Here is a 27,387-nt window from a genome sequence, read left to right as displayed (position 1 = left end):
GGGATCTTGTTGATCTGTAATCTGGTTTAGGTAGGCACCTGTCTGGAAACTGTTTCAGCAGACAGACAGCAGTCTTCTGCTCTGTGTTTCTGATCTAGAGAAGAAGAAGGATTTCACAAAGATGGCACTGAAGGAATAAAGCAAATTCATGTTTGTGTGAAGCGGGCCGTTAGGGACTGTTTAACATGGCAGGTACTTAGTCTTCTCCACAGTGTAATGTACTTAGAACTTTTTTTTTTTTTTTTTTTTTTGCTTCCCCTTCAGTTCTATAGGTGCTGGCACAAAAACAATTTAGCAATGGATCAAAGAAAAAATGATAGCTTTGTCCCAAGTATCACACAGTTGGAAGACTTCTTAACAGAACATGACTCCAATGTTGTTTGGCTGCTAGTAGGTAAGGTGAATTTATGTTGTTATGGTTAAATGGTTGGTTGGGTGGGTTTTTTTGGTATACTTTTAAACACGCTTCTCAAAATGTTGGTATTTGGCCAAAAGACATCAAAACATTGAAAATAGATACTTACTTGTCATATGACTATTAAGTGATGTACAGCATCATCCTGCTGAGACGTATGGAAACTGAATCCAGTGTGCCCCGTGCACAGTGCTCAACAAGTGCTGGAAAATAAGAGCTCAGTGAGAATTCCTGTCCACAAAATAAGTTTTCTCTAACACCAGATTAAGCTGTTGATAATCTGTAACACAATAATGAGATTAATGTTGTAGCACAAATATGTACATAGCTGCTATTTGATACAGTATACATAGTTTGAATAAAGATATAAAGACTCTTGTGCTTAATGAAGTAACTTTTAGACTAAATTGCTTGTCACAGTAAGCATTGAAGCATCACGTACTCAATTGTAGATTTTGGTTTTTGTTTTTTGTTTTTAAAGTTCCTGACTTAGGTATGTTAGTCTTCATTACACTTCTGCTATTGTTTTTATATTTGTGTGTAGCTACTCTTATTTTCTGAATCTATGAGAGAGTGGGTAGAGAGAGCAGAATAATGAGCTGTACTCAGATCAGGATGTGAATACTAGATGTGTAGGATGAATCTGAACTTCTCCAGAGGCAGATACTACCATCTTTTCAGCCCTTATTTTTGGACCTGTAGCGAAAAGCAGCAGAGGGAAAGATAGCTTTCCTTTTTTGACTTTTGAGAATTGGAAGTGTATCTGTTGGCTATTGATGCACTGGAATTATCTTTCAGTAGACCCAGTTGAATGACTTGGACATAGGCAGATTAGCTGAGGATGCCTTCTGAACATTAATCATTTCTCTTTTAATACGCTGAAGTGGAAAGTTTCACCCAGTATAAAATTTTAAGTGTAATCAAGATGAAAATAGCAGAAGACAGCATGCTGACAGTTGCTTATGATAAAACAAGAGATGGATGTGGAACTGATTTGTAAAATTTGTCTCCAGAACCTTTGAATGAAACCTAGATAAGCTCAGGTTGTTCACCTAGTATAGAAATGTCAATGGCAGTCAGCAGAATGTTTTCTTTCTCTTATTTTTCACTCTTCACAGTGGATTCATAAAGCAAACTATTCTAGTAATACTACTTGGGAAATATGTAGAATATAAACAATTCTGTACATCAACTACAAATTAAACCAAAAGCTTTGTTTAGCTTTCTTACTGTTTGTATGTTTCAAAGAAGAGTGTGTGAAATTTCAAGAAATTGTCTAGTCTGCTCCCTTTTTCTAAGGCCAGATAGACCTGTGTGCAATTATATACTTTTGGGGGGCTGCTGATCTCTTAATTTCTAAGAAGCTGCCTAGTATTCTGAAAGCAATGACAGAAACAAAATCCTGGTAGCCTCCTGTTTGTATGAGGTTTGGATGCAAAGATATTAAAGTAATGTTTATTAACCAACCCAGCTGCAAACAGCCATCCTCTGTTTTTATATGCTGACCCATGGCATCTTGTTACAACAGAACAGAAAAAGATGTCAGTAATATATCTTCACTTGAATCCTGAAACAGTAAAAGAGGTGATAAATTCTAGAAATGAACATGTTCTTCAAAGAGTTGTTGCACAGTTCTAGAATAATTTTTTTTTAAAAAGTAAGATGTTCCAGATGTAATTTCCAAAATGTAACTTAAGCAAAGAGGCTTTTAAAATAAAGGAATATAATGATGAGAATAGCGAAGTTTATAGGGTCTGTCATTTAGTAGCAGAGACCAAATTTGTTGCGAGGAAAGAAAGGGGGTAAAGTCCGGAGCAGGTGTGAGGCTGGTGGTAAAGACTGTGGATTAGGACCATAGCACCTGGAAACTCTATTAGTTTACTGATTTTAATTTATTTATTTATTTTTTTCCAGAATGTCAACTTGACATTCTTGGCTTTAGTTTAAGTGTCTAGTTGAACTTTAATCTCAAATTAAATTTTATGACTGGAATGAGACCCTCTTGAGTGTGAGTCATGCCATCTTTCTCCCTGTACTGCTAAAGGAGCAGCAGTGAGCAGCTTACTCGTTTAAAAGCAAGGTGAGGTAAATGCTATACGGAGTGTATGCCTTCACTGAATGCCAACAGTAGTTTCTTTTCAGTAATTTAGTTTTAACCCTTCATTCCATGTTTTCATGCAAGCATCTGTGCAAAATCTGAGATTCAACTTGCTCTGTATATCAAGCAGCTTACTTGCCTGGGTATATGAGCTACTTGAGTTTTGGTCATATTGGATCCATCTTCCAGTAAGGAAAAGACAAAGTCATACAAGTCTTCTGTCTTTTCCTCATTGTTCAACAAAGCACAGGAATTGTTACAAAGTAGTGGAGCATCCAGTTGCAAAAAATTAGAGGTGTTTTTCTAAATCTTTTTTGTTAACCACCTGAAGTCTCTTCAGAGTGAAGGCACACCCACATGTTTTTTTGCACTTCAGTTTTCCCATAAAAAGAACAATGAATCTGTGTTAAATATGAAGTACATACAAGTGGAAAACTTCTGTTATAAAGGTCAGTTAGTGTAATTAATAGAGGTACTTTAAACGCAAGTATTGCTCGTTTTGCTACTCTGCTTCAGATGAAGGAGATTGGTAATTATCAAGTGCAAGTTAGAAGTAGTTTGTTCTCTGGCAGCTGCATTCCTTTTGGGTTTGTCCTTCTGGAATCTTTGAGAACCCTCGGAGTTAGAAATAGGTTACCAGCTCTTAATCAACTAAAGTAAAAATTACTTTGGGGATTAACAGACCTAATTCTGTTCTTTTCTTTTTTTTTTATTTTAACATGTTTTTCACTTGACTGCTGTTTCTTTTTTTTTTTTTTTTTTAACCTCCTGTCACAGTTCATGTTTGAACTGTTGCCAGCTTTCTGCTAAGATGAAGACTAGTCTATTTTTCTCAGGCTACAAGAACTTAGGAAATAATTTTGGATTTGATGGTAAAATTTTCAGTGTTCAGGAAATTTAAGTTAGAGTTCATGGTCTGGAGAAGGACCATAGTATGGCTTCTGTGGGTCGTTTTGAAAATCTTAAAATAAGTGATTGTGTGGAATAATGCCAGTTAGTATTTGATCTATGAAATTTAACTTATTGGATGACAAGAAATGATAGTGAAATATCTTGTTCCTGTAGCAGACCCTCAATAGGCCAGTTTTTCAAACTAGGTAATGGAAGAGCAATGAAGAATCTATGCTTTTCTGAACTTCCTATTTCCCTATTTTTCCCCTTTTTACACCTTTCCTCTGGAAACACCCATCTAAATGTTCCATCAATATCAATTTATTTTTTTCTGAATTGTAGGAAGAACATTATGCTTTATAGTTTTAATAGGTAAGAGTTTTATAGTCTTAATAGGTAAGGCTTTTATCCAGGTCAGTATACTTTAAAAATAGTTTAATTCATTTAATCTTTCAACAGCGACAATATTGTCTTGTGGATGGATTATCTACCTAACTTACTATAATTCCCGGAACATTGGACTGATCCTAACATTGGTTCTTAACAGACTGTATAAACATGGCTACATCCATATTGGTAAGTTATGATTACATTAATGCTGTTGCGTGTTCATTTACTGCTTTTTATTATACTTTGATTTGCTAAAAACCAGCTGTAACTAAAATCAAAGCATTCCCATGTTAAGGATCAGCATGGATTTAATGTTTTTTTTTTTCTAAAGTTCAATATTGTGCTTTAAGTATAGGTAGAAACCCCATGGCAGGGGGTCGGAATTTGAGCCTCCCGTAAGGTCCATTCCAACTTGAGCCGTTCTGTGAGAAACACCTAATTGTTCATGGACTTCTTATTTTATATTAACATTCACTTGATGAAGTTTTATTCTCTGTTTTAGTTTTTACACTTTTACGTACATAAAATCTGTACATTTTGTATTACCTTTTTCAAACCATAATAATCAGTTTCTCTGAAAGGAACAGGCTGGCATGAGCCCAGGATCTGCTTGAATTAGCCTGCTAGTTTGATTTTAAGGGGCAACAGTTTTCTGCTGTCCTATTTCTCTAGGGGTGGTTGTACAGCATCTGAAGCATGGGTAGCAGCTGCTAGGGGGGCTTGACGAAGCGCGCTCAAGCCTTGACTCCTTGTTATAGCAGTGTCCTTGCTTTCTGAAGAAACTATCAGAACAACTAATGATATTAATCTGTACTAAGAACACCGTATCTTGAGTTTATGCTAGCTAGAACATTCCCATCAAAATCCATTAACTTAAATAAATAAATAAAATTTAAAATACTTTTGAATAAGGTCAGTACAAATCACTTGGGCACTCACCCACATTTCAGAAATATCTGATTCTGAGACAAAGGGCTGTAGCCCACAACCTCACTCTTATTGCACTTTTAACTTCCTTTCATTTTTTCTTCCATGCCTTTCTCTCTTTGCTTTCTGGAATGATACTTTAGTTGTGGACTTTTAATACAGCTATTGATCATAAATATTATGAAAATTGAAAATGAAATGAGAGAAAACAGCCTTACACATACCCATCTGCCACAGAGGCTATCTCAAGACTTTAAGAACTGTAATCTGAACCATTTTCAAATCTGGGTTTTTTTAACAGCGGTACAGAAAATCTTACCGACTGCTATAAGAATTTATTAAAATTTATGTGTGAAATTACTATTAAGTAAAGATAGCTGGCAAAATATGGTGTTCTTCATGAACTTAATCTGAAGGAATAACATAACATTAAATTCCCATGATTAACAGCTTACCTTCAATCTATTAATGTAACGGAGTTTTTTGTTGTTTTTTTTGTTTTGTTTTAAAAAGTCATGGTTTACTTAACTATGTGTGACTGGAGTGAAAAGCATTAGGAAAAATATAGGCTATTGCTTTGCCTTCTGGTCTTTTTTGTATTTATTAATCCTTTTCTGCTGTAAACACAATTTGTCACTACAATTGCACTGAAAACTTGATAGCCATTTTAAATACGAAAAATTCTTCAGGCAAGAATCTTTGTTTCCCTGTCTTGCATCCAGTGGCTTCATACTAAAAATGTTCAAAATATCTTCCTTAAATTGTCTCCTAAGCTTTTCAAGGCATGTAGGCATCCCCGAGTGACTGATGTCTCCTTGGTGGTCTGTTGTATTCGTGGATGGTGCCAAACCTGGCAGCTGTTAGAGCTGTGTACTTTTTTGTCATATATATTCTGAACTGCTGAATTCCCTTCTCCACTGAAAGTTGATGCCTTTTTGAAGGGAAGGCTTGAGATACCAAGCAAACACAATTCAGATAATTGAACACTGCATTTTTCTCGTACAGAATATAAAGTGTCAACAAGTTGAGGCTAATGCTTGTAATCTCTTTCACGTTAGGTTCCTTTTCGTTCTCTGTGCTGTCTGGAAAAGTCATGGTTCGCGAAATCTATTTCATCACAGAAGACATGTCTATCAGGTACAGATTTCCAAGGGAGTCATTGTTCTAATGTATGTCTAAGTATTGTCATGAAAATGCTATTTTACCAGTGAGTAATATGGATATTTATAAATTTTAAAAATAAACAGACTCTTTTGGTGATAGTATTTTGACAGAGATAGACGTGTTGTTTGGTGATCTTCTATTTGAGCATTATCAGCTGAAACAGTGTGCTGGATAAGATTCTAGTTGTCCTTAATATTTGTAAATGAAAGTATTCTAGAGTTTGAAGAAAATTATTTTTTAATAATGTCTTTTCACTTCACGCTTCAGCTCTTATGTCTTGAAGATTCATTTTGGCCAAGTAGTTTGCCTTAATATTGGAACTGAGAATAATTGGTTTCATGAACTGCAAACTACTGAATAGTTCGTAATGTTTTTTTCTAATCATGAAAGTTGGAAAATATTCAGTAGACAGTGGCTGTAGAGTTTTCTGTACAAGTTCAACTAATAGGGTAATTGTGTAATATTATACTGTGAACATTAATTTCTTTATCCTTTAATATTGCTTGTTCACTATTGAAACTGCAAATCTCTGCAGTGCATAAGGCAGCATGTCAAGAAGCTGCTGAAAGAATTTTGGATGATTAATCTTTTAATTCCTGTTTTATCTACTTTAATTTAGAATCCAAGATGGATTTATCATATTTCGCTGGTGGAAGATGTACAACCCTAAACAGAAGCAGCATGGTGAGCATCTCAGAAAGGCTTCCAACTTTAAGTTCAGTTTACATATTGTCTTCATAAAAGTACTTCCTTTGCACAATTGCATGCAAGTTGTTGATTTGTTAATATGTCCTGCACTATGTTGAAACATCAGGAAGTTCTTTAAGCTGGTTCGTTGATATTAACACAATAAAATAAATACAGGATTTATAATCAAGGACTCAACCTTCTCAAGACAAACATGATTAATCTTAATAGTAGCCTTCATTAGCTGCAGTCTGAGCATAATTGACTCTATACTGAGGTTTATAACCATGATAAATAGAGACTGTTGTTCTGAACTGATTTTAGTTTTCAAGATTTGCTATTGTGTCAGTATTTTAGTAAAATATTACAATAAGGGATGCTCCGTAGTTGATAACTTGTCTTGCTGATATCTGTGGTCATAGAAGTAAGAAAGTGAGGAAAAACACATTTATTTTACTTTCTTGTCCACAAGTGAAGAGGGAGGAATAACGCTGAGTAGAAGAGATTGATTCTACCTGCAGAATACACTTTGAGAAAACACAAACAACCCTGTGACGTGTTCTTAGATGTTTATAGGATTAGAATCTAGTTGGATGGATGTCTCAAGTGCTGCCTCCCTTGACTTTTGAAGCATCATATTTCTATTGCTAGTTCAAGGAGGTACAGAAATAGCATTTGTATATCACTGAGGAAGGCATTAATTGAGAAGATAACTGAACTTTGGAGGGCTTTTCTCCCCCTCTGCCTCTCTGCTTTGGAAGTGGCCTCTGATGGTGCAAATTCAAGCCTCTTAGATTTGCCAGGAAGTTTGTACAGCTGTTGCTTATTCAGTACCAGCTCAACAGTGATAAGAGTAGTGTGTGCATGTTATGCAAGTAAATTAGAGACACCTTTCAAAATACTGATATAAATTAGAGCAAGTTGCTCACTTTCTTTTTAATTGAGGCATAATTTGCATGATAAGATGCATGATTCAAGTTCTTTATACTGTAGGATGAGTAATTCAGAAAGTAGAACTAACCCTTCAAGTTAATTATGTTCTTGTAACTACAGGTTACTGTACAACAGGTATTCATAGAATTTTTTTCGTCTGAATGTTAGAATGTATTTCTCTAGTGGCTCAAAGAATGGAAAATAAATTGAACTTAGACACAGCTGTTCTTACTGCCTGTCTTTGGTGGTATTTTTGCTTGTCAGTTTTTGAATGCTTTAATCATTACTGCTGGTACTTAAGACTGCCTAATTAGCAGACAAATATTCCAAGTAATTGAGAAGGTCAGAGGTCTATGTGTTTGACAACAAAAAAAATTACTCTCTTAAAGAAATACTCTTCCTCCTAGGAAAAATAACCTCACTTATTTTACATTGTAACTGCTTAGCAGAGATTATTTTATTTTTAAATGGAAAATTAAAATCATTGGTGACTCTTAGCCTATTGAAATATATTCTTTCCAATACTTTTTAATCTACTTAATCAAAGCCTAAATACTAAACCACATCGTTAAGGCTAAGAGGTGAAACATTCCTACAGGAAAATGCATAGTCTGAATCTGGGCTAATAAACATTTTGAAACCCCACTGTATTCTTACAAAAACACAAACTTGAAGTCTTTTAAAATTTTTGCCTGAAAAGTCTACATCTCTTGAAAGCTTAGATATAAGCATTAATGATTAGTTTGTGTTTTTATATTGGGCTTTTTGTGTGTGTGTGTGTGTGTGTGTTTTGTTGGTCTTGTTTACAACTGTTCTACAACAGAACATTGGGTAGTTCTAACAATTGCATGAAACAGGAATGGGAATTAGTTGTTAATAGCAATGATTGACTTAAAGTCTTGTTATTATAGATTTGATGGGACCTCATTGTATTTTTATGCTGACGTATTTAAGGATGTTAGAAGATGTTTTCTTATTTTTTTTATTAAGGCAAGGCTAGTGAAGGATCATGAAGTACTTGGAGCTTTCACTAAGGCTTTTCAGCTGACTAGCTCCCAACATACACCAATATATTTGGGATCATTTGTCCCCAGATGTCTGACCTTACACTTCCCCGTGTGGAGCTTCATGAGGTTCCTGTTGCCCCGTTTCTCTTCATTTCTTGTTGAGGTTCCTCTGGATGGCAGCATGACCTGCTGATCCGGATTGCTAATGATGTTAAACAGGACTGGACCTAGTATTTGCCCCCGTGCTCTCTGATGGTTATTGGCCTCCAAGTAATCTTCTCACAACTGATTATCATACTCTGGGTCCAACCATTTTGGCAGTTTTCAGCCTACATTTTTGTCTGCTCATCCAGGCTATGTCTCAACAGCTTGTCACCAAGGGCGTTATGGGAGACAATGTCCAAGGCCTTAGTGAAGTCTAGGTAGACAAAATCCACTGCTACCCCCGTATTTGCCAGACCAAGAGGTGCTTTTCCCTCATGTTACTAAAGCAAAGGATGGATTGCTCTTATTGGGGCAGTTTGTTGTGTTGATACGTAACATAAGGGTGCAGATATGTTTTATTAGTGAAGAGAATGCATTTAATGAAGTCAGTGTCTCTAAGCTTTAGCTCTTGGCACATACACTATGGACTGCAGTGTGTCTCCTCTAGACACCGACCACAGCAGCAGTGTTAGCTCTGACTTCTTCGTTTCTAGTGTCTTGTGGGAAATATCACCTTCAGTTTCATGTGAATGCTGTAATAACCATTAATGCTTCTGTTTTCTTAGGTATGTTTGACTTACAAAGACCAGATCAGATTTTAGAGCAGCTCAGGTCTCTTGAGTAAATGTGTAATGGGCATTCTTTCAACTGGGTAATTAGGGGGAAATTGTGAGAGCTTTTTCCTCACATGAACTACATAACTAGGCCACACTAAGGCAAAAGTATGTCAAAGTATGTCACAAAAATCTCTGCGTGCAAGTGGCAGATGTTAAACTTACTTCTAAGTATTAAAGAGCCAAGCTGATACTGCAGTTAACATTTTAAATTTGTGAAAATGTTGACTGATTGCACAAAATATACTGCTTCCTAGTTCTATGTGCTTTTGCTTTCTGTTTCTAAATAAAAGAAAGCTTCTTTTCAATTTAGACCTTTTGTACTGCTGAGCTTTGTTAGGAAGTCTTTCAGTTTTTGGGATCGAATTGGTATTGAGTACTGCTAAAAGGAGAGTTCAGCAGTGAGGATTTAATGCTGCGAGTGATTTTTTTGTTTGTTTTCGATTTGTTTTTATATATGAGATCAAATAACCTGCATTTACTGTTCTGTTCAGCTCCTTTCTGGGTTTATTTTTGCATTTTGACCTGAGGGTGAAAATGCCTTCAGATTTTATGTTTTGTATGCAACTATTATATTTGCCAAGTTTCACTGATTTGCTTGAAACGGCATAATTATTTTGTGCGGGTTTTACTGCTTCTTCATATGTAGTTCAGCAGCTGTTCACTACCATGAAGATTGTTTTAGCAAAGTCTGTACATCTTTAAAACTGAATATTGCAAGGGGATGTTGAGATGGAATGAAGAATTTTTTCCTACTCTTCATTTAGATCCAAAGGCAGAAACAAGACTGTATATTATGGTGAATGACTTTGAATTTCATGTGTACAACCGTTCTGAGCTTTATGGACAACTTCAAGAGCTATTTGGCTTGGATCCCACAATAATTCCGACCAAGAAAGATGATGAAAAAGCACAAGTGAATGGAAGGCAGAGAACACATACCAATCTTGAAAGGTAAATTATTATTCATTTTGCTGTTTTGTTGATGCTTTGTTCTATGAAGTGCTGAACTAATTGGGTAATGTTTTCTTAACGTAAGCTCTGAAGGCCAAATGGCTGAAGCACAGTAGAGTGAGAAATTGCACTGACAAGCATGACAGTTTAAATCTTTTTCCTTTCCTCAGTCTTCCCACTACAATAATTTTTAAAAATGGCCAAACAAACCAAATACCCCTTGTTTAATGATCAGAGATGGGTTGAAAAATCTATTTGAAGCACTGTGGAAAGGGAGGATGTGTTGAAAAGGATTATGCTTGCAGAATAGTAACAGTGTTGCTCAGTAGAATTAGTAATCCCACAAGATATTGAATGTGAGGATCTGTGTAATGCTGGGAGGGCATACTGGTTTTTGAGTCTTACACTGAGTGATTTTTTGAATGGATTTCTTTTTTAGTGGTATGTGTCTGTGTGTAGTTACACAAACCTTAACTATTTCATTCCTCTTTTTGGGTACTCTATAAAACAAGGTGTGGGCATAGAGAGAGTTTTTCTGCATAACTTAACTTATTTGTAGTGGTGTTATGTATTCAACTGTAGGCCTAAAGTATGTAGTGGGCTGCTTGCAGTGTGCTGTGACAGTGCTGAGTCTTTGTAGGGGCTGCACCTCCAAACCAGTCTCTTCGTATTTTCTTGTTTACACATGCATGAAGGACTTCTGCCTTTGCTAAGTGACAGGTCACGCATCAAAGACTTAAAAGGATTATTTGAAGCATATTTGGAAAAAAACCCAAGTTCCTCAAGGACGATGTACTTGTTTTCTTGTTTTCTGCCTGTGTGAGCTCACAGTACACCAACACCTGAGGTCTAGGTGTACAAGCTTCATGTTACTCTTCCAGGCTCTGGTGGAGTCTGCAGTATGCTGCTAGCAGGTTTCTTAGAGGAGGTACCCTTGTGGGGAGAAGTGTTTTCAAAGAGCTGTGTATTAAAGATCCCTAGAATAAAAGCTTGGTTAGTTTATCCGCAGAAAAGACTGAATAAAAAACCGTTTTTTTCCACAGTGTAAAAGTAAAAACAGAATCTCAAGACCCTTCTTCTTCATGGAGATCACTCATTCCTGTTATTAAAGTCAATGTGAGCACGGTAAGTGGGAAAAATGTCCCTGCTAATGAAATTATTTAGTAGTACATGCATAAAAAATAGATTTGCAACTCAATTTTCTTGAATGTTCTTTTTTATTTTTTTGTTTTCCTTCATGCTTTGTGTAAGTTTTGGAATGACATCACCACCCCCCACCACCACTTTCCTTACACAGTCATAGATCTTGCTGGCACGCATAGAAACAAAGTTATATTTTCCATTTTGGGAAATAATGTGTTTCTTAGGCTAGTAATGATTTAAAAAATGTCAACAAAATAATTAAGCTAGGTAATGGGAGTTACGCATTTTTATTATTAATTTTTGTTTCTGTGCATCTTTTACTAGGGATATTTGAAAGACTGTTTAAAAGCTACTGCTGTTTCACAAAAAAACAGAGAAACTGTTATTGTTGTAATAGGAAATAAAACGTTTGGAGTTTGAATGTGCAAGGTAAAATTTTACTTATGCACAGATTATGGCTAAGGTTCAGATATCCAGACTTTATTTACTTAGGAATGGTTAAACTGTATTATTACGGGTGAATTATAAATAAATATACGTGAAAAAGCAGTGCATTAGAAGTAACTGGTTATCTTCTTAATTTAGGGTCGCTTGGCATTTGGGAATCATTATCAACCACAAACACTTTGCATTAACTTCGATGATGCTTTTTTGACATATACCACAAAGCCACCTTCCAGCCACCTTGATCAGTTTATGCATATTGTGAAAGGAAAATTGGAGAATGTTAGAGTCATGCTGGTTCCAAGTCCAAGATATGTTGGTCTTCAAAATGATGAGTAAGTTCTGTTGAAGTTTTTGTTAAGATTCTTTATTATTTCTGAATTTATTATAAGAAAATCAAGTAAAGAAAATTGAATGTGTTTCTGTGACTTCTCTTAATGTGTTGAGATGATTGGCATTTCTACCACACTGAAATTTTTAAATTTGAAACATTGAAACAATTTCATTTATGGGGAAAAGTACCGTTTTTCTATCTTGTTCTAGATGTTTTTTTAAGGTATTCTGCTTTAAGATAAATGCAGTAGTTGAGACGTTTTGTTCCGTAGATATAGTTTGCATATCGTTTGGAAAACATTTTTAAGAAATTTAAAAACAAAAGCAGGGAAAAGGTGCATGGTATCTGATGTAGAACAAATTGTGCTATCTTCTGAAGGCAGATCCTTCTACCTCTGTGTGTTCTTCTTCTAGACAGCCAGGATTATGCAGCTTTAACAAACTGGAAGATACTAAGGCAAAGAAAAAAAATAGGTTGCTTGCATGAAAAGAATTGTTACCAGGGTTCAGGTTTTATTGCACTTCAACCAACTAGACATTTATGTGCATACTACATGAAAACCTATTGCTATGGTATGAATCTCATAGCCAGAGTTTTTCTGCATTATGTTATTCAGTGCTTGCAGTGCTGTATAGTCAACAGATAATTTGGACAAAGCTGAAGAATTTCAGTCATTATTTGAGTTACAGGCATTATTTGCTCAACAAAAGTAATACATGATATCCTTGGACAACTGCACATATGATTTTATGTTTAATGATAATATCAATCCATATAGCTCCTAAGCAATCGTATCCAGAGAATGAATTACTATACTTGGAAATAAACTTTACTTCATTAGTCTGTACCTTAATCAGCTTTATATCAGCCAGATACTGCCACCTATATAAAGTGCCTCTATGTATTTTCAACTTCAGATTGCACTCTGTGGGTGTATACAGAATATCTTGATGTTTGAACATGACGACAAAGGAAACTTCTTCAATTAATATTGAAAGCAAGCTAACGAGATTAAAACAAAATAGGATTAAGATACTGGAACTATTAGCTTTTTATTCCTGCTTCCGCAAAGTGCTTTCCTTTTATGCAGTTGCCGTGCAGCTCCTGATAGCTGAAGGATAGCATGTGTGCAGAAAACATGTGCCCTAATTTACTGCGCAGATTCAATAAATGACCCAGTTCACTGCAAAATGGGAGTGCTTTTGAATCTTGAGAGCCTGCCCTCTTATGCTTTTTTGGCTTAAACATTAAGCGGTGTGTCTTAACATTCAGGCAGTGTATGAATAGAAAACAATAAAGTGATGATTAAATTTGTAACAGACTGACTAATCCATGCAAACATCAAACATACAGACTCCTCAACACCTCCATCACTTTTTTTTGCAAGTAAACTCTCCAAAACCAAGGATTTAGAAAAAAAAAAAAAAAAAAAAAAAAAAAAAAAAAAGAAAAGTGCTAGGAGAAGCCCTCCTTTTGAAGCCCTGTTGGTGGTATACTCAGTTGGAGAAGCTGATGCTACCTGCTTAGCCTACTTGTACAGAGATGCACTTTTCAGATGCAGTGGCTCAAGTGTGTGTATTGGGGTGTTAGCAGAATGATCTGAGCTCTCTCCATGAACTGCTGTTTAAATATATCTAAGTACTTTTCTTCCTACTTCTATTCAGAAACTGCTAAATAATTTTTTTATTTCAGATCCTACTCTATTTGCATCTCACTAGGGAGGCCAATTCAATTTTAGACAGAAAGAAGAAATAATTGGAAAATTAAAGTGAATAGGAAGTATTTCATCTTTCACTGCTGCTATTACTCTCAAAGTAAAATTGATCTGAAATTTCCCACTAAGTTGCTTATGAAGGACTGGCAGCACATGGGCTCTTCGTCTGCTGCTTCTCATATATTCCAAGCTTTACTGTGTTTGAAATGAAGTGCAGTGCAATAAGCAGCATGCTTCTACCCCATTAGTCTTACACCATGTATTTTTGGATTTTCTTCTACTAAGAAGTGCAAACATACAGAAGTGGCTGAAAAGTGGAAAAGACATCTCTTGTGAAAATACAATGGTTACAATTATAAATTAATGTGAGATAATGTAAACAAATGATGAGTGTTAGGAGAAATGTTGCATGTATTTTGTATTTAGATTCTTTCAAGTGAAACATTATTAAGCAAGAAGAAGGCTTGCTTTTAGTGTTTTTGTTGTTTTTTGTTTTTTTTTTTTTAAACTCATGGTCTAATTACTGAAGAGCTGAAGACGGCTGGTCCCTCTGGTTCAGAGTGCTATTTTAGTAAGAAATTATTAGCAGGTGAAAGAACATGATGTAGGACAAGGAGAAAGGAATTCTTGATAGAGAAGAAGCATTGAAAGTAGAACTTCAGTAGGTGTGACACGTGAGAAATGTCTTTGTGCCAAGAGGAAGCTTGTATCTTAGTGTGTGAGATAACTAATGCCTTTAGCTATTTTATATAGAAGTAATGATGTAATGATCAAATAGTTTCTGCAATTCAGGGTTGACACTGCCTAGCAATAAGACTTCTGCTTTTGATAAAGGGAGACAAGACCAGAGCATTCCTTGCTTATTTTCTTAAGCATGTTTAGCTTTAGGTAGAAGATAGACTAAGAAGCACAGCATGGTAAGGAGGGAACAAGACTGTTTGAAGTATTAACCTGTGCTTTTCACTTCAGAACAAACAAGATTGGGACAGAAGTGTGGTGTGTGCCTCGTGTGTGCATGTGCCTGGATCCCTCCATGTGTTCCCCCTGCCCTGCTTGTAATGTCATGGGACCAAAGGGCAGTAGATGAAATGGCCTCTGGCTCTTATGGTCAATATGAAGTTGAGCTGCCAGCAGCCATGGTATAGACAAATGGAGCTGCTGTCTTCAGACTGCATCAAGCTGGAGTTTTTCCCACAAAACCTTCTTGGTCAGATGCCCCTTACAGCGTATTTCCAGCGCTGCAGGTCTCTTTGTTCAGCAAAAACTTAATGGGCATCAAAGGTCAAACAATAACAGCAAATTGCACTTAAGGGACTTCTGGAAATGGGTTTTAATGTATCCATGTGGTTTCCTGCTCAGAACTGGCTTTTCTTCAACCTGCTTAAATGTGGACAAAACTGTATTAGTGCTTGTACTTGCTGTGTGGATATTGAGGAACTACACAAAGCATATCCTCTTCTGTTCTCTGTAAATTTATGATGAGCTTTCTTTTCAGTATGTTTTATGATCTCTTGGCATCTGCAGACTTTTCCAGGAGTATAAGATGTTGCTTATGGGTTAGAACTGGCATTTGGTTTGTTCAAGGTCCAATACTTTTGGAATCTTCAAATGGGAGGGTTTTCATTGACCTTACTGAGATATGCAACTGCCTGCAATTCCTCTGAAATGGAAAACCCTGGAGTTTTGCACTAATCTGTGGGAGGCTTAAACAGATATCTTCAGTACAATACTTCTTTAGAACGGCTTGCTTGATAGAGTGTTATTGATGATTCTTTAGTACATACTATTTGTAAGCTATGAGTGAATCTGACCTATGTTACTCTTTCATTCTGCTTAACACATCTTTACACTTTTTTTTCCATTTCAGACCACCGAGGCTGATGGGTGAAGGATTTGTGGTAATGCAGTCCAATGATGTTGACATCTATTATTATATGGATGAACCAGGTACCTTGTGTTAAATATCAAGTTTTAAGGGATGGAAATGTTGATTGTATTTTTAATTGTCTGGGATTGTTAGATAATTTATTTTCATGCTGGAAAAATATAATATTTTGAAGTGGGAATAAAGGCATTCTTAAGTAGTAGAGTCACACCCTTATTTCTGAAAAATTAAAAAAAAAAATCCCCCCAAATGCCACAGAAACAAATTGGAAAGAGTTGATGAATATCATGTTTCAGAGAATGTGAGATTTTTTTGACCACTTTCTTTTATATGTTTCTGTTTTAAGTGTTTTAACCACTTTCTTTTTAACCACTTTCTTGTCAGTATTTAGATTTAGATTGGACTATCTAGAAGGCCTAGGGAATCCCAACGGTAGAATATCTGTACATGTAGAACTAAAAGTTTTATTGATGAGTATTAAATAGATGCAGGCAGTCAGTCAGCAGTGCCTTACTTGAGTTCACATGCAACGTGCATGCAACATGAACAAACCAATGAATATTGGTACTAAGATTATTTTTGAAGCTGTGAATTTAAATTATTTTGGTTTCCAAAGGTAGTTTGGGGATGGAGACAGTTTATGGTCAATATGTATTACTGATTTTTTTAGTTTTTATTGAAAGGTTATTTAACTGTTGATGTCTGAATACTGTAGTGTCTGTTCTTTTCACTTTAAATCCAGTGCATTTTACTACCATGTTATTTTGTTGGAGGTTTTTGTTGTTGTTGTTTGCAAAAGCTTTTATTTTGATTATACTTGAAGTGTAACCTCAATCTTTAATAAAGATAAGACAATAATTCAACAATCAACAACATAATTCAACAATGATGTGTGTTGGTGGAAGATTGATGGTTATTTTGGGTCGCTACTGAATGACTGCTTGAACTTTTGTTAGTAATCCTGGGTGTACTGTTGTAAGGTTTTCCTCTTTATTTGCTTGTGTTGTCTGTGGAGATTATATTTTTTCTTTTTTCATCTTTGTTTTAAAATTTATTCTAACTTTGTAAGTGGGATTGAGAGCTGAAGGTGGATGAATGAAGGCCTGAATTGGTAAAAAACAACAAGAACAACAACAACAAAAAAACATACTTAGCAGATAAAACTGCTTTTTTGCCAGCATTTCAGTGACATTAGAAACCAGTACTTGAGACTATCCCAAGGATTTTGGGTCATTTTCTTGCCCTTCTTATGAGAGTCTGTTCAAATTGTGGCTTGATACCTACATACTACAGTGGTCTCAAAAAAAAAAAACAAAAAAAAAAAACAAAAAAAAAAAACAAAAAAAAAACCCAACCAATCAAACAAGGAAAACCCAATTTAATTGTATTGTGCTTTGTGGATGTTTTTCATGTTAATTTGAAGGAGCTTCCTTTGATAATCTCTTTATTATATTATGTAATATAGGTCTTGTACCAGAGGAGACAGAGGAAAGTAATGATGGAGAAGCTAACAACGAAGATAGCAAATTACAGGATCTGCCACCATGCTGGGGTTTGGACATTGTTTGTGGAAAAGGAACAGACTTCAACTATGGACCTTGGGCTGATAGGCAAAGGTATTATCATGATTTATGGTTTCAATTTTAATCTTTAATATATCTTCTTATTGTGCAAACATTATAGAGTCTCCAGTATGTGATTATTTTTCTTAAAATTTGTATGGATTAGACTAGTCTTGTAAGGAAAAAAGAATTCTGTCACAATTGGTTAGAGTTAGTAAATTCATTATTGTTTACTGTGTTGTCCTAAAGGTAGAATCTTTCTGTGACATTTTATTATTAGATTAATAGTTTTTGTTCCTAGTTTTTGAAACAACATAGTCATATTATATGTCAAGTGTTAAATACCTGAGGGTTTAATTTTTTTATTGCTTTTATTTAAACTTGTTGAGTTCTTATTGGCTTATTTCTCTGGAGCTTGTGGTTTGAAATACACTGCATGTTGGTGAGAAAATCCATGGAAGTACAGATCTGGCTTTGAAAATAATGAGGTGTTATCATTTATCACTGCTTAACAGAATCAACCACTTGATGCTGTCTCCAAAGTGTTTATAATCTAGATATTTTAGTGATTAAAATATTAGGCTAGAGCTCTATTACTGTTCTTCACTAAGCTCTCTGTATTTTGTGCTTGAATATTTCTGTTGGAGACAGTGGGATTGTTTAGAGAGCGAAAGGCTGTTAAGTAACAGGGACATAATCAGTACTTTCCCTTTTTTCTCTTGTTAATTACAAATTAATACTTTTCTTGGCCTCTGTTAATTCTCCTGTGAAACTGATGGGACTAACTGTCTCTTAAGAACGTGTGGATGGCAGATTAGTCATCAGATATACCAGTGTCTTGTAGAACTTGAGAGAAAATGCTGATTTCTAGAACAAAATGTGAAGTCAATGAATTATTAATGACATTTTTAATACTGTCAAGAAAAATAGAACTGTGATGGTATGCTTTTTATAATTTCAAGTGGCTAGCCAGCAGGTAGTCTGGTGCACAGTGTGTTCCAAGGTGCACAGTATGCACAAGGTTCGTAGGCATATGAACCATTCATACCTGGGAACACTTTCTCATCATGCCGTGAATAGAAGATAGAATTTTGGGAAGTACCTGTATGTTTTCAAAGCACTGATCTGTGGAAATTCTTTGGACTTTGTACTCCTCAATTCATGTAAGAGCTTCCACAAATACTGATCTTAACTACTCCATGCAATAATGCTTTGGGTTTCCCCAGATCAGTGTCACTGTAGTGATTTTTGACTGTGTGCATGTGATTGGCTTTTTGTTTTGGTTTGGTTTTTTTCTTATTGGGTTTATTTCTTTTTGTTGTTGTTTTTGTTTGTTTGTTTTCCCCTGCTGGTGCTAACTTTTAAGTTGTCTTAGTGGTCAGGTGCTTGATGCATGGGAACTGATACTCAGCTTAAGGACTCACTTCCTCAACTAAATAAGCTCTGCTGTCTGTACTCCATCTCTGCGGTTTTCCTTCCATGTAACTAAATGTTCAGATATGAGTATTTAGAAATGTAGGTTTCATTTTATTTCCTTTCAGAAGTTGTAAACGTTTTGTACTTTGTTTCTTTCTGAACATTACAATGATCAGTTATGCACAAACTGAAGCATAGACAGATTCCTTCCTGTTATACTTTTCTGGTAGATTTTTAAGCTAAGATTAGGAGTAAGAAGAATACCATAGTTTGCAATTCGAGTTAGATTTTTAAAAATCCTTTATGGTCTATCTACTGTGGCTTTTATCCAATAGGCAATTCTTATTAACAGAAGTTTTGGAGTTTTGTATCGGTAGTGAGTTAGTTTTGTCATCAGGGAGCCTTCTAAATAAGCATCCCTTCCTAAAGCATGTGCTGGTTGTCTGAAAACTCAGCAATTGGAAAATCGTTAAGTGAACCGAATACGTAAATAAACATGTTTATGTACATTTGTTCTGTAAATTAAAACAACTGTTTTGTCTTTCTTCCCTGCTAGGGATTGCTTGTGGAAGTTTTTCTTTCCGCCAGACTACCAAGTTATGAAAATCTCTGAAATTGCTCAGCCTGGGAAACCGAGACAGATTCTTGCATTTGAACTGCGGATGAATATTATTGCAGATGCCACCATTGATTTGCTTTTTACAAAAAATAGGGTAAATAATGAAATCTTGTATGTAAAATGCTTTTTCAGCTGTGATTCCACTCTGCTTTTTCAGTTTTACACGTTTTTACTTGTCTCAGGTGCTTATAAAAGCTACGAGAAATTGTATTTATTTTCTGTGACTATAGATGTGTATTAGGATGAAACTTGCCCTGATGAAGACAGAATTTCTTCTGATATTGGATTAATATCTGGTATTACTGGAGAGATGATAGCAGGAGAAACAAAAGTTGCATATATGGAGGGGTTATAAATGGAGTGTAGCGTAAGTTCACTGAATGTCTAGTTTCCTTACATAAAGCTACTCCATCAGTAATTTTTCATCAGTCATTGAGGTTTTTTTAACCCAGGTGTATGGATAATAATAGCCAGATGCATGAAGTATACTGGTTGACACTGAGGGTCTAGAAATAATGCTTGTGGGTTGGTTGTTTTTTTTATTTGTTTGTTTTTTAATCCATGCAGGAAACAAATGCTGTCCATGTAAATGTTGGTGCAGGATCATATTTGGAAGTAAATATTCCCATGACAGTTGGTGAAAATGGTGAGTTAAGGCTAGGATTAATTTGTTTTCTTAATTTTTTTTCCTGAACAGTTGTCTTAATACATATCAGGGTGACTATCTTGCAGTGTTTTCCCTTGAATGTGAGATAAACAAATATCCATATGTAGTATATAATATATATTCATATATATATACATATACATACATATATATATGCATACATGTATATACATACATATTTATATGTAAATACTCATGTATGCTTACACAAGGAAAGAAAAAGAGTTTCCTTATACATTTCACTGAAGTTATTAAAGCATTTATGTATTTAAATAATTAAGTTACCTCCATATTTTATTTGGGTTGAGAAACCTAAGTCAAAATTTCTAACTACTAGAAAGTGCATCATTTTTTTTTAAGCAAATGATGCGTTCATTGTCAACTCAAAGCAGGAAGTCATCTTCAGTAAGGTTAGTGTCACAGTTGAACTGTGCTGAGGAATACATTATGCAAAATAATTTAGTAATAGTTTTTTAAAATAAACTCTGAAGTCTGAGACAAATGTAAGAAGTTGAGATAAATGTAAAGTTACATTGTTTTGTTTTGTTTGATTTACTCAGTTCGTTGAATTGTTTGAATCCTTTCTGCTGATTTGTTTGTTCTCTTGATTCTCCCTGGTATATTTGCATTTTCTTGTGCATTTCATGCTAAGATTTCTGAAACCTAAGCCATACCATCCCTCCAACAGAAGACAGTAAGCTGTTTGTTGACCAATAGGGGATGGAATTACAGAGTAGCAATTTTCACCACAACATTTCTTCACTGTTTGGGAACTGCCGAATTCACTGGTGATATTTTTTAAAATGTTTGTGTAACTATTATATTGGAACAGTGATTTTTGTATTTTTATCTACTAGGCTATTCACCTACAATTAAAGGCCAGCTTCTACATGTTGATGCCACCAGCAGTATGCAGTATCGGACTCTCTTAGAAGCTGAAATGCTAGCTGTAAGTTTGCATTATCAAGAACATAGCTTCATTCTTTAAAGAATTTTTAATAAAGAGCATATTTGTTTGCTTATAGAGTTGGTGTTGAGGATTGTAAACAGTGCAGAAGTACAACCTTTTAATGTTTTTTATAAGACATTGATATGTAGGGAAGGTTTTATGTGAATTGAAACCTGTGGGTGGGTTGCCTAGTTTACTTTGTAGCTGTGTGTTTGTATAGAGTTTACCATAGTAAATCATTACACTTGTAGCTGTGCTGAAGAGTATCTGCTTGTGTAGGTATTTCAAAGTACTTAAACTTTTTGAAACGATATTGTGTTCTCATTTGCCTAACATTCAACTTCTGTAATTTGTCAACAACCTTTCTCACTAGTTTTTAAATGACCTTATTAGAGTGATGTTTTTAATGTCTAGTTTTTGAGCATCATATCAGTTGTTTAGTACATCTAGTGCAACGGACGTTACGTTTGTTGAGCCATATCAGAAGTTTGTAGTAATACCTTTCCAAATAAATGAATACACTAACACTTGACCTTCAAACTCAGAAAGACAGGGAGTGAGATTAAATTATTAAGGAACTGGAGAGGCCTTCTGTTCATCTCAGCAGGAAAAGAGTTTTAATTATTCAGCAGAGTACATATGTGAAAACTGCTGCGCTACAGGGTCAAACACTGTCATGTTTTCAAATAATTCTAATGCTTTAATATCTTGTTCACAGTTTCACATTAATGCCAGTTATCCCCGGATATGGAACATGCCACAGACATGGCAATGTGAACTTGAGGTTTATAAAGCAACATATCATTTTATCTTTGCTCAGAAAAGCTTCTTTACAGGTAACTGCTTTACTGAATAAGTTATGTATCAAATTAAATGTTCTTTATTTACCACTTCTTCAAACTTACAGTTGCAGATACAGTGATTTCACATCTTCAGGAAAACAAATTATTATTGAGGACCGAGTTCCCAATGCCTTCTGTGGGCTATTAGTGTCTAATTACATGATACTCTTATATTTCAGTAGATATACTGAATAATTTAGTTTTCTAACAGCTAAGTAAAATTTGATCTGCAGTTATGCTAAGCGATCTTAAATTTAAGATGTGGGGTTTTTTTGTTGTTGTTGTTGTTTGTTTTTTGTTGTTTTGTTTTGTTTGGTTGGTTTTGTTTTTTTTAAACCAGAGCTATTGATTCATTTAATAATTGTCACTAGGACGTTGATTTCTCTGATATTTCTCTTTGGCTGACTGATTTTTAGTTATTCAGGCTTAGGTCTTGTCTGTGTGGCTGACAGATGATGAGAGAAAGTAATTTGCTCCTTGGGATTTTGGGTTATGAGGAAGAACACGTGTACACAAGACAACCCTGCATCACCAAACTGTTGCTGAATGTTCCAGCTGCAGAAATAGAAAGAATATAGCCCTATCAGTGGGGTGCTACCTGCTCTAATTAGCCCTGCTGAGTGGAGGATTAATTAGTACAAGCATAGTGTGATGCTAATAAAGTTATCTCCTAGTGAGGCTAGAGTTATCATTTATAGAGCGCTGTTGTACACACTGTAATCTACCAATCTATGCAGAGTGAACTGGGAGCTTCTTCAGAAACACTGTTTTGCTGTATCAGGCTTGGTGGTAGGAAATACAACTAGTAGATGCTCATAGTATTAGAATGGAAAACCAAAGGAAAACATTGATTAGTCCATTGTTTTTTGGATAAATGTGAAACCTTGTTACTGAATAAAACTAATCTAGAAAGTGTGAGTAAACCTATGGCATTACAGCTTAGGAAGCAAGGAGATGGATTCACAGGAAGTATTTGTGGAATAGCTGCTCGAGGAATGAATGCTACGTGTAGTTTTCCTCATTTTCCTTTTCCAAGGAACCAATATTGACGATTTACATTTTATTAAAAGCCAGGTTAGCTTGAAAGAGGAAATCTCTCACTCGATTGCTACTAACTCATCTTTTATTACTTTATGTAATTTTAGATTTGATCCAAGACTGGTCTAGTGATAGTGCACCTGATATTTATTCATTTGTTCCTTATATGTGGAACTTCAAAGTCATGTTTCATCAATTTGAAATGATTTGGGCAGCTAATCAACACAACTGGATTGACTGTTCCACCAAACAACAAGAAAATGGTAAAGTCAGTTTAAGATTTGAAACAGTGCACACAGTGACAAAAATTCTAGCATGTTTACTATGAAATGAAATGAATGATAACTACTCATTTTGCTACTGTTGTTATTCATAAGCCATCCTAAAACTGCTGCAAGTCCTCACTTGTTTTGTACATTTCATACAAATATGTACCTTCTCTTAGGAGTGTAGCTTCAGCTCACATTTTTAGCATTCATTTTTGAGGACCCTTTGAATGCTCAGAATAATTTGGTAGTTTATACTCTAAATGCATGATATTTTCCTTTGTCCTGAGTTCATGTCTTTTTCCTTAATTATACCTATATATTTGATATTTGCCTAAGAACAAAATAGAGAGTCATTTTGACAGTGTTTTATTTGTTTACTTTTCCTATTCTCTCCCAGTTTATCTAGCAGCTTGTGGAGAAACATTAAACATTGTTTTCTCTCTGCCTTTCACTGACTTTGTTCCAACTACATGCAATACCAGATTCTCTTTAAAGGTAAGTTCTGTTCTCTCAGTGCCCCTCTCTCTTTTTTTTTTTTTCTTTTTTTTTTTTTTACATTGTTTTCTGAATGTGAAATGTTTTACTTCCTTTTCTTCTTCAGTTAGGAACTTCAGAGTAAACTCCTTCCTGAAAGAAAAATATTCTCTTTCAATTCCTGATCATATAATTTTTCGTTAAATAAGTAAATAATTTATCTTGATTACATGAAACATCCAATCATGGAGTGTTTCAGGTTTTTTTTTTTAGTTTTTAGATATATATACAGACATACAGACACACACGCATAAATATATACACATTTGGAATGGGTAACCCAAACTGTTTTGGAAAGCTGTCTTCAGATTTTTGGTATTTTCTATAAAATAACAAATGTATTTTTAATGTGCCAAACTAATTCTTTGGAACACTGTACTTCTTGTTTTGTCTTCTTTAAAATAGAGGTTGTGTAGTGTTATTAACATTAAAAACTGGTTGAAGGTGACGTTGGTAAGCTTGTGTAATTTGATAGCAAAATAAGCAAGGCTATATTTAAATTAAGAAAAAAAAAAAAGTGTGGTTAATTTTAGGAAGTTGGTAAGTTGTGGGCCAGTCACTGAATTTTTGCATTATGGATTGAACAGAAGAATAACTGCAATTAATCTCCAAAAGCTGTGCACCTGTGTTTGCAGCTTGCTATGATGTGTTCTTATATGCAAGTTACTGGATGCGTAACTGCTAAGAACTGCAGAGATCTTGGGATATCCCAACAAATTGGTGGGAGCTGTGGTCAGCAGTCATGTAAAGACTGAGACGTGGTGCATCACCTTGTCATCATCTTTGTGAAGATGGTTGTACATGTGAGCATGTAAATAAAATGAACATTATGCAGAAAATGAATGCAAATATACTTTTCGTTATTGATCTTTGATTTTAGGGAGAAGATGTTGATCTTCATTTGTATCTACCAGATTGTCATCCTAGCAAATATTCTCTTTTTATGTTGGTGAAAGATTGTCAACCTAATAAAATAAATCCTGAATCTTGCATTTCTGGTGAATGTCCAAGTGGTCAGAAAACAGGCAAACCCAAGTGGAGGAACATTACTCAGGAAGAGTGAGTCTAGTTTTGGTTTATGTCTATGTATCTGTATTGACTTTTTATATTTACTTATTTTCTTTGTGGAAAAGCAACTTAGTATGTTAACGGAACATATATGATGAAATGTGTGATACAAATGTTTCTTTTTGAAAGGGCTGGATGGGTTGAATGCTGGACAGTCCCAAGTGTTGTGTTTACGATTGACTACTCGTGGCACCCAATTTATCCTCAAAAGGCAGATGAGCAGTTAAAACAATCCTGTAAGTGCAACTACGTTTTTCTTCTCAGTATGTTTCATTTCAGGAAGTGCTGTGACTGTGTTGGCTCTAACTTCTTAAATTTGCAGAAATTCATTTTAAACTGAACTGCTTTTATTTGTGGGGGTTTTTTTGTTTGGTTTTTTTTTTTCTTTTTTTGGTCAAAGGTGGGACAGCTAATTTTCATTTCAAACCTGACAACATTTTTTTCAATTCACGATTTCAGAAAGTATCCGAATTCCCTATGGAAAAAAAGAGATATTGTTTATGGTTAATTTCTGCTTATCCATAACAGTAGATTTCTTTAATGGGTTGTTACCTGAAAAAAATTATCACTTAGTTTAATAAATGTGAAGTACAGCATTTTTGGCAGTACTGTGTTATGCAGCCTTTCTAAACCTTTTTCCTTGTGATATTGTGACTTTTTCCTATCATTTTAATGTTTAAATACATTGTATTTGTATGAGATACAGTGACATAGGCTTACCTTCATGCATTTGAAAGTCATGCTGGTAAAGTGAACCATGGCAGGTTGATAGGAATGTTAGACTAATAAGTGCAACAATATTTCTAACTAAGAATTTTCAAATTTTGAAGTTCTAAATGTGAAATCTATATATATAAAAGTTACAGAATACCCTAATTTTGTCTATGTGCTCAAGTATTTTTAGTACAGAGGGTGGTATGCAAGATGGTATGAGGTTATTTGGAAGTCTTTTGGGTTGAGGATAAAGAGAGGAACTGTGGAAGAAGTGGTAGTAGAGTAACAATGAGGACTAATTTGTTTAAGCCTCAATGAACAGGTTTTTGAAGGCATGATTCTGAATAAGATTTTTAAGTTTTGAGTTCTAGAAGAAAAAAAATTTTTGAGTGTGAAACGGGATAAATAAGGTCCATTGTGCATATCCTCATTGAGTGTTGTTTTGAGACTCCATAAGTTTGTGTTAAATTTGCATACTTCAGATTTGAAAGCATTTACTTGTAATCATAACAGTTCAACCTGGATTTGGACATTTGTATATACACAGATAATTGCACCTACAGCTTCCTTTAATGGGGAATTCTTCAATTAACAAAGTTGAGTACACTTCCACAGTTGGATTTGAGCTGTGATGCTGACACAGTGTGTTTGTTATAGTAATAACCATTGGTATTTTCCTTTGAATCAATTGATAAAACACTTTAAATCTCTGAGAAACAAATACGGTGTATAATAGAGGTGCAATTTCCAAATAAGTGGTCTTCTCATTGTGACGTTTAGCTGATTGATGTAACATAAAGAAAACACTGAACAAGTGTTATAGGCAATAATGATAGGTTAAAGCCTTGAAGGTAGTTTGCTGGACACGTGTACTCACTGTAGCTCTGCATGCGCTGATTCTCCCAATTAAACTAGCACCTGAACTCTTACTCCATCTGGAAGAAAATTTTCTATGATTTCCCCATAAAGCTTTTTGCTTTTCAGCAATCACTTTACAACTCCAAATGATTTTGAGTTATTCACTTCCTTTTCCTGGTCTTTCCTCACTTAAAAAAGACAATAAGCTTCTCCTTAGCTTCACGTAAAAAGAAGAAATAGAATTTGGATTTCAGGACTGTTTTGTTACTAGAGTAATTGAGTTTGGGAGGAAATTGAAGCATACAGAGTCATTGGTTCAGAACAGATTTTTAATACATTTTTTGCAGTGTTTCTGTTTATTCACTTCTGTTTACTCTGCAGTAGCTATGTGGTTGTGGGAAATCTGCTACACTGAAATAATAGCAGGTTTTGTTTAACTTGAAAAACAAGATAAATAAATTGATCTTTTTTTGTAAGTTGTGGACTTGTTTTTTTCTTGCATAATTCATGCTGACAAAAACATTCTGTGTTTTACTGCATTCTCATGATTACTACATCTGAGAAATCTGTTCTGTAGCATAGGTGTGTTATCATAGTTACAGAATCCAAATCAGAAAGCTGCAAGAAGTTGTATGTTTATTATGCTTCCATATTTTTATAATTTTCTCTGGTTGAAACCTAACGTAATAAAAATTTGTTTTCATTTTCTCCCAAGTGTCAGAAATGGAAGAAACAATGCTATCTGTGCTAAGGCCGTCACAGAAGACATCTGAGAGTGTGATTTCATCTCCCACTGCTTCGACACGCCTTCCCCTTGACCCTGCAGAGCTGCCCCCAGATAAGCTCCATGTGGAACTGGAACTCTCTCCAGATTCCCAGATAACTCTGTATGGACCATTGCTTAAAGCCTTTCTATCTATAAAGGTAAGCACAGAAACACAGCTCACAGTGTTTATGGATGGCCACATGTTGGAAAGGGAAGTGATTTGTTTGAAATGGACAGAAGTCTGCAGAATATGTGAATTTAGTCCTTTCATAAGGACTAGT

The 27,387-nt window shown here is 35.0% G+C and overlaps 1 protein-coding gene across 11 annotated transcripts in view; it reads left to right on the top strand.

The window, feature by feature from the left end:
- Window positions 1-27,387, top strand: part of BLTP1 (bridge-like lipid transfer protein family member 1) — a 108,557-nt gene that overhangs the window by 7,989 nt on the left and 73,181 nt on the right. For all 11 annotated transcript variants that reach the window (XM_090139165.1, XM_031596854.2, XM_031596851.2 and 8 more), the window contains exons 2-19: window positions 265-394; window positions 3,864-3,980; window positions 5,780-5,858; window positions 6,505-6,569; window positions 10,098-10,284; window positions 11,328-11,409; window positions 12,013-12,206; window positions 15,787-15,866; window positions 17,270-17,420; window positions 19,339-19,495; window positions 19,969-20,047; window positions 20,926-21,017; window positions 21,736-21,853; window positions 23,005-23,160; window positions 23,564-23,661; window positions 24,581-24,759; window positions 24,898-25,004; window positions 27,056-27,264. In XM_090139165.1, coding sequence (XP_089995291.1) covers window positions 298-394; window positions 3,864-3,980; window positions 5,780-5,858; window positions 6,505-6,569; window positions 10,098-10,284; window positions 11,328-11,409; window positions 12,013-12,206; window positions 15,787-15,866; window positions 17,270-17,420; window positions 19,339-19,495; window positions 19,969-20,047; window positions 20,926-21,017; window positions 21,736-21,853; window positions 23,005-23,160; window positions 23,564-23,661; window positions 24,581-24,759; window positions 24,898-25,004; window positions 27,056-27,264 — 2,247 coding nt within the window. In that variant the 5' untranslated portion in view covers window positions 265-297. The remainder of the gene's footprint in view (window positions 1-264; window positions 395-3,863; window positions 3,981-5,779; window positions 5,859-6,504; window positions 6,570-10,097; window positions 10,285-11,327; window positions 11,410-12,012; window positions 12,207-15,786; window positions 15,867-17,269; window positions 17,421-19,338; window positions 19,496-19,968; window positions 20,048-20,925; window positions 21,018-21,735; window positions 21,854-23,004; window positions 23,161-23,563; window positions 23,662-24,580; window positions 24,760-24,897; window positions 25,005-27,055; window positions 27,265-27,387) is intronic.

This window comes from Phasianus colchicus, chromosome 4, assembly GCF_987193195.1.
Source record: "Phasianus colchicus chromosome 4, bPhaCol1.hap1.1, whole genome shotgun sequence".
NCBI classification, from domain to species: domain Eukaryota; kingdom Metazoa; phylum Chordata; class Aves; order Galliformes; family Phasianidae; genus Phasianus; species Phasianus colchicus.
Note: the sequence above shows the minus strand (reverse complement) of the source record. Positions and strands in the feature narration are given on the sequence as shown.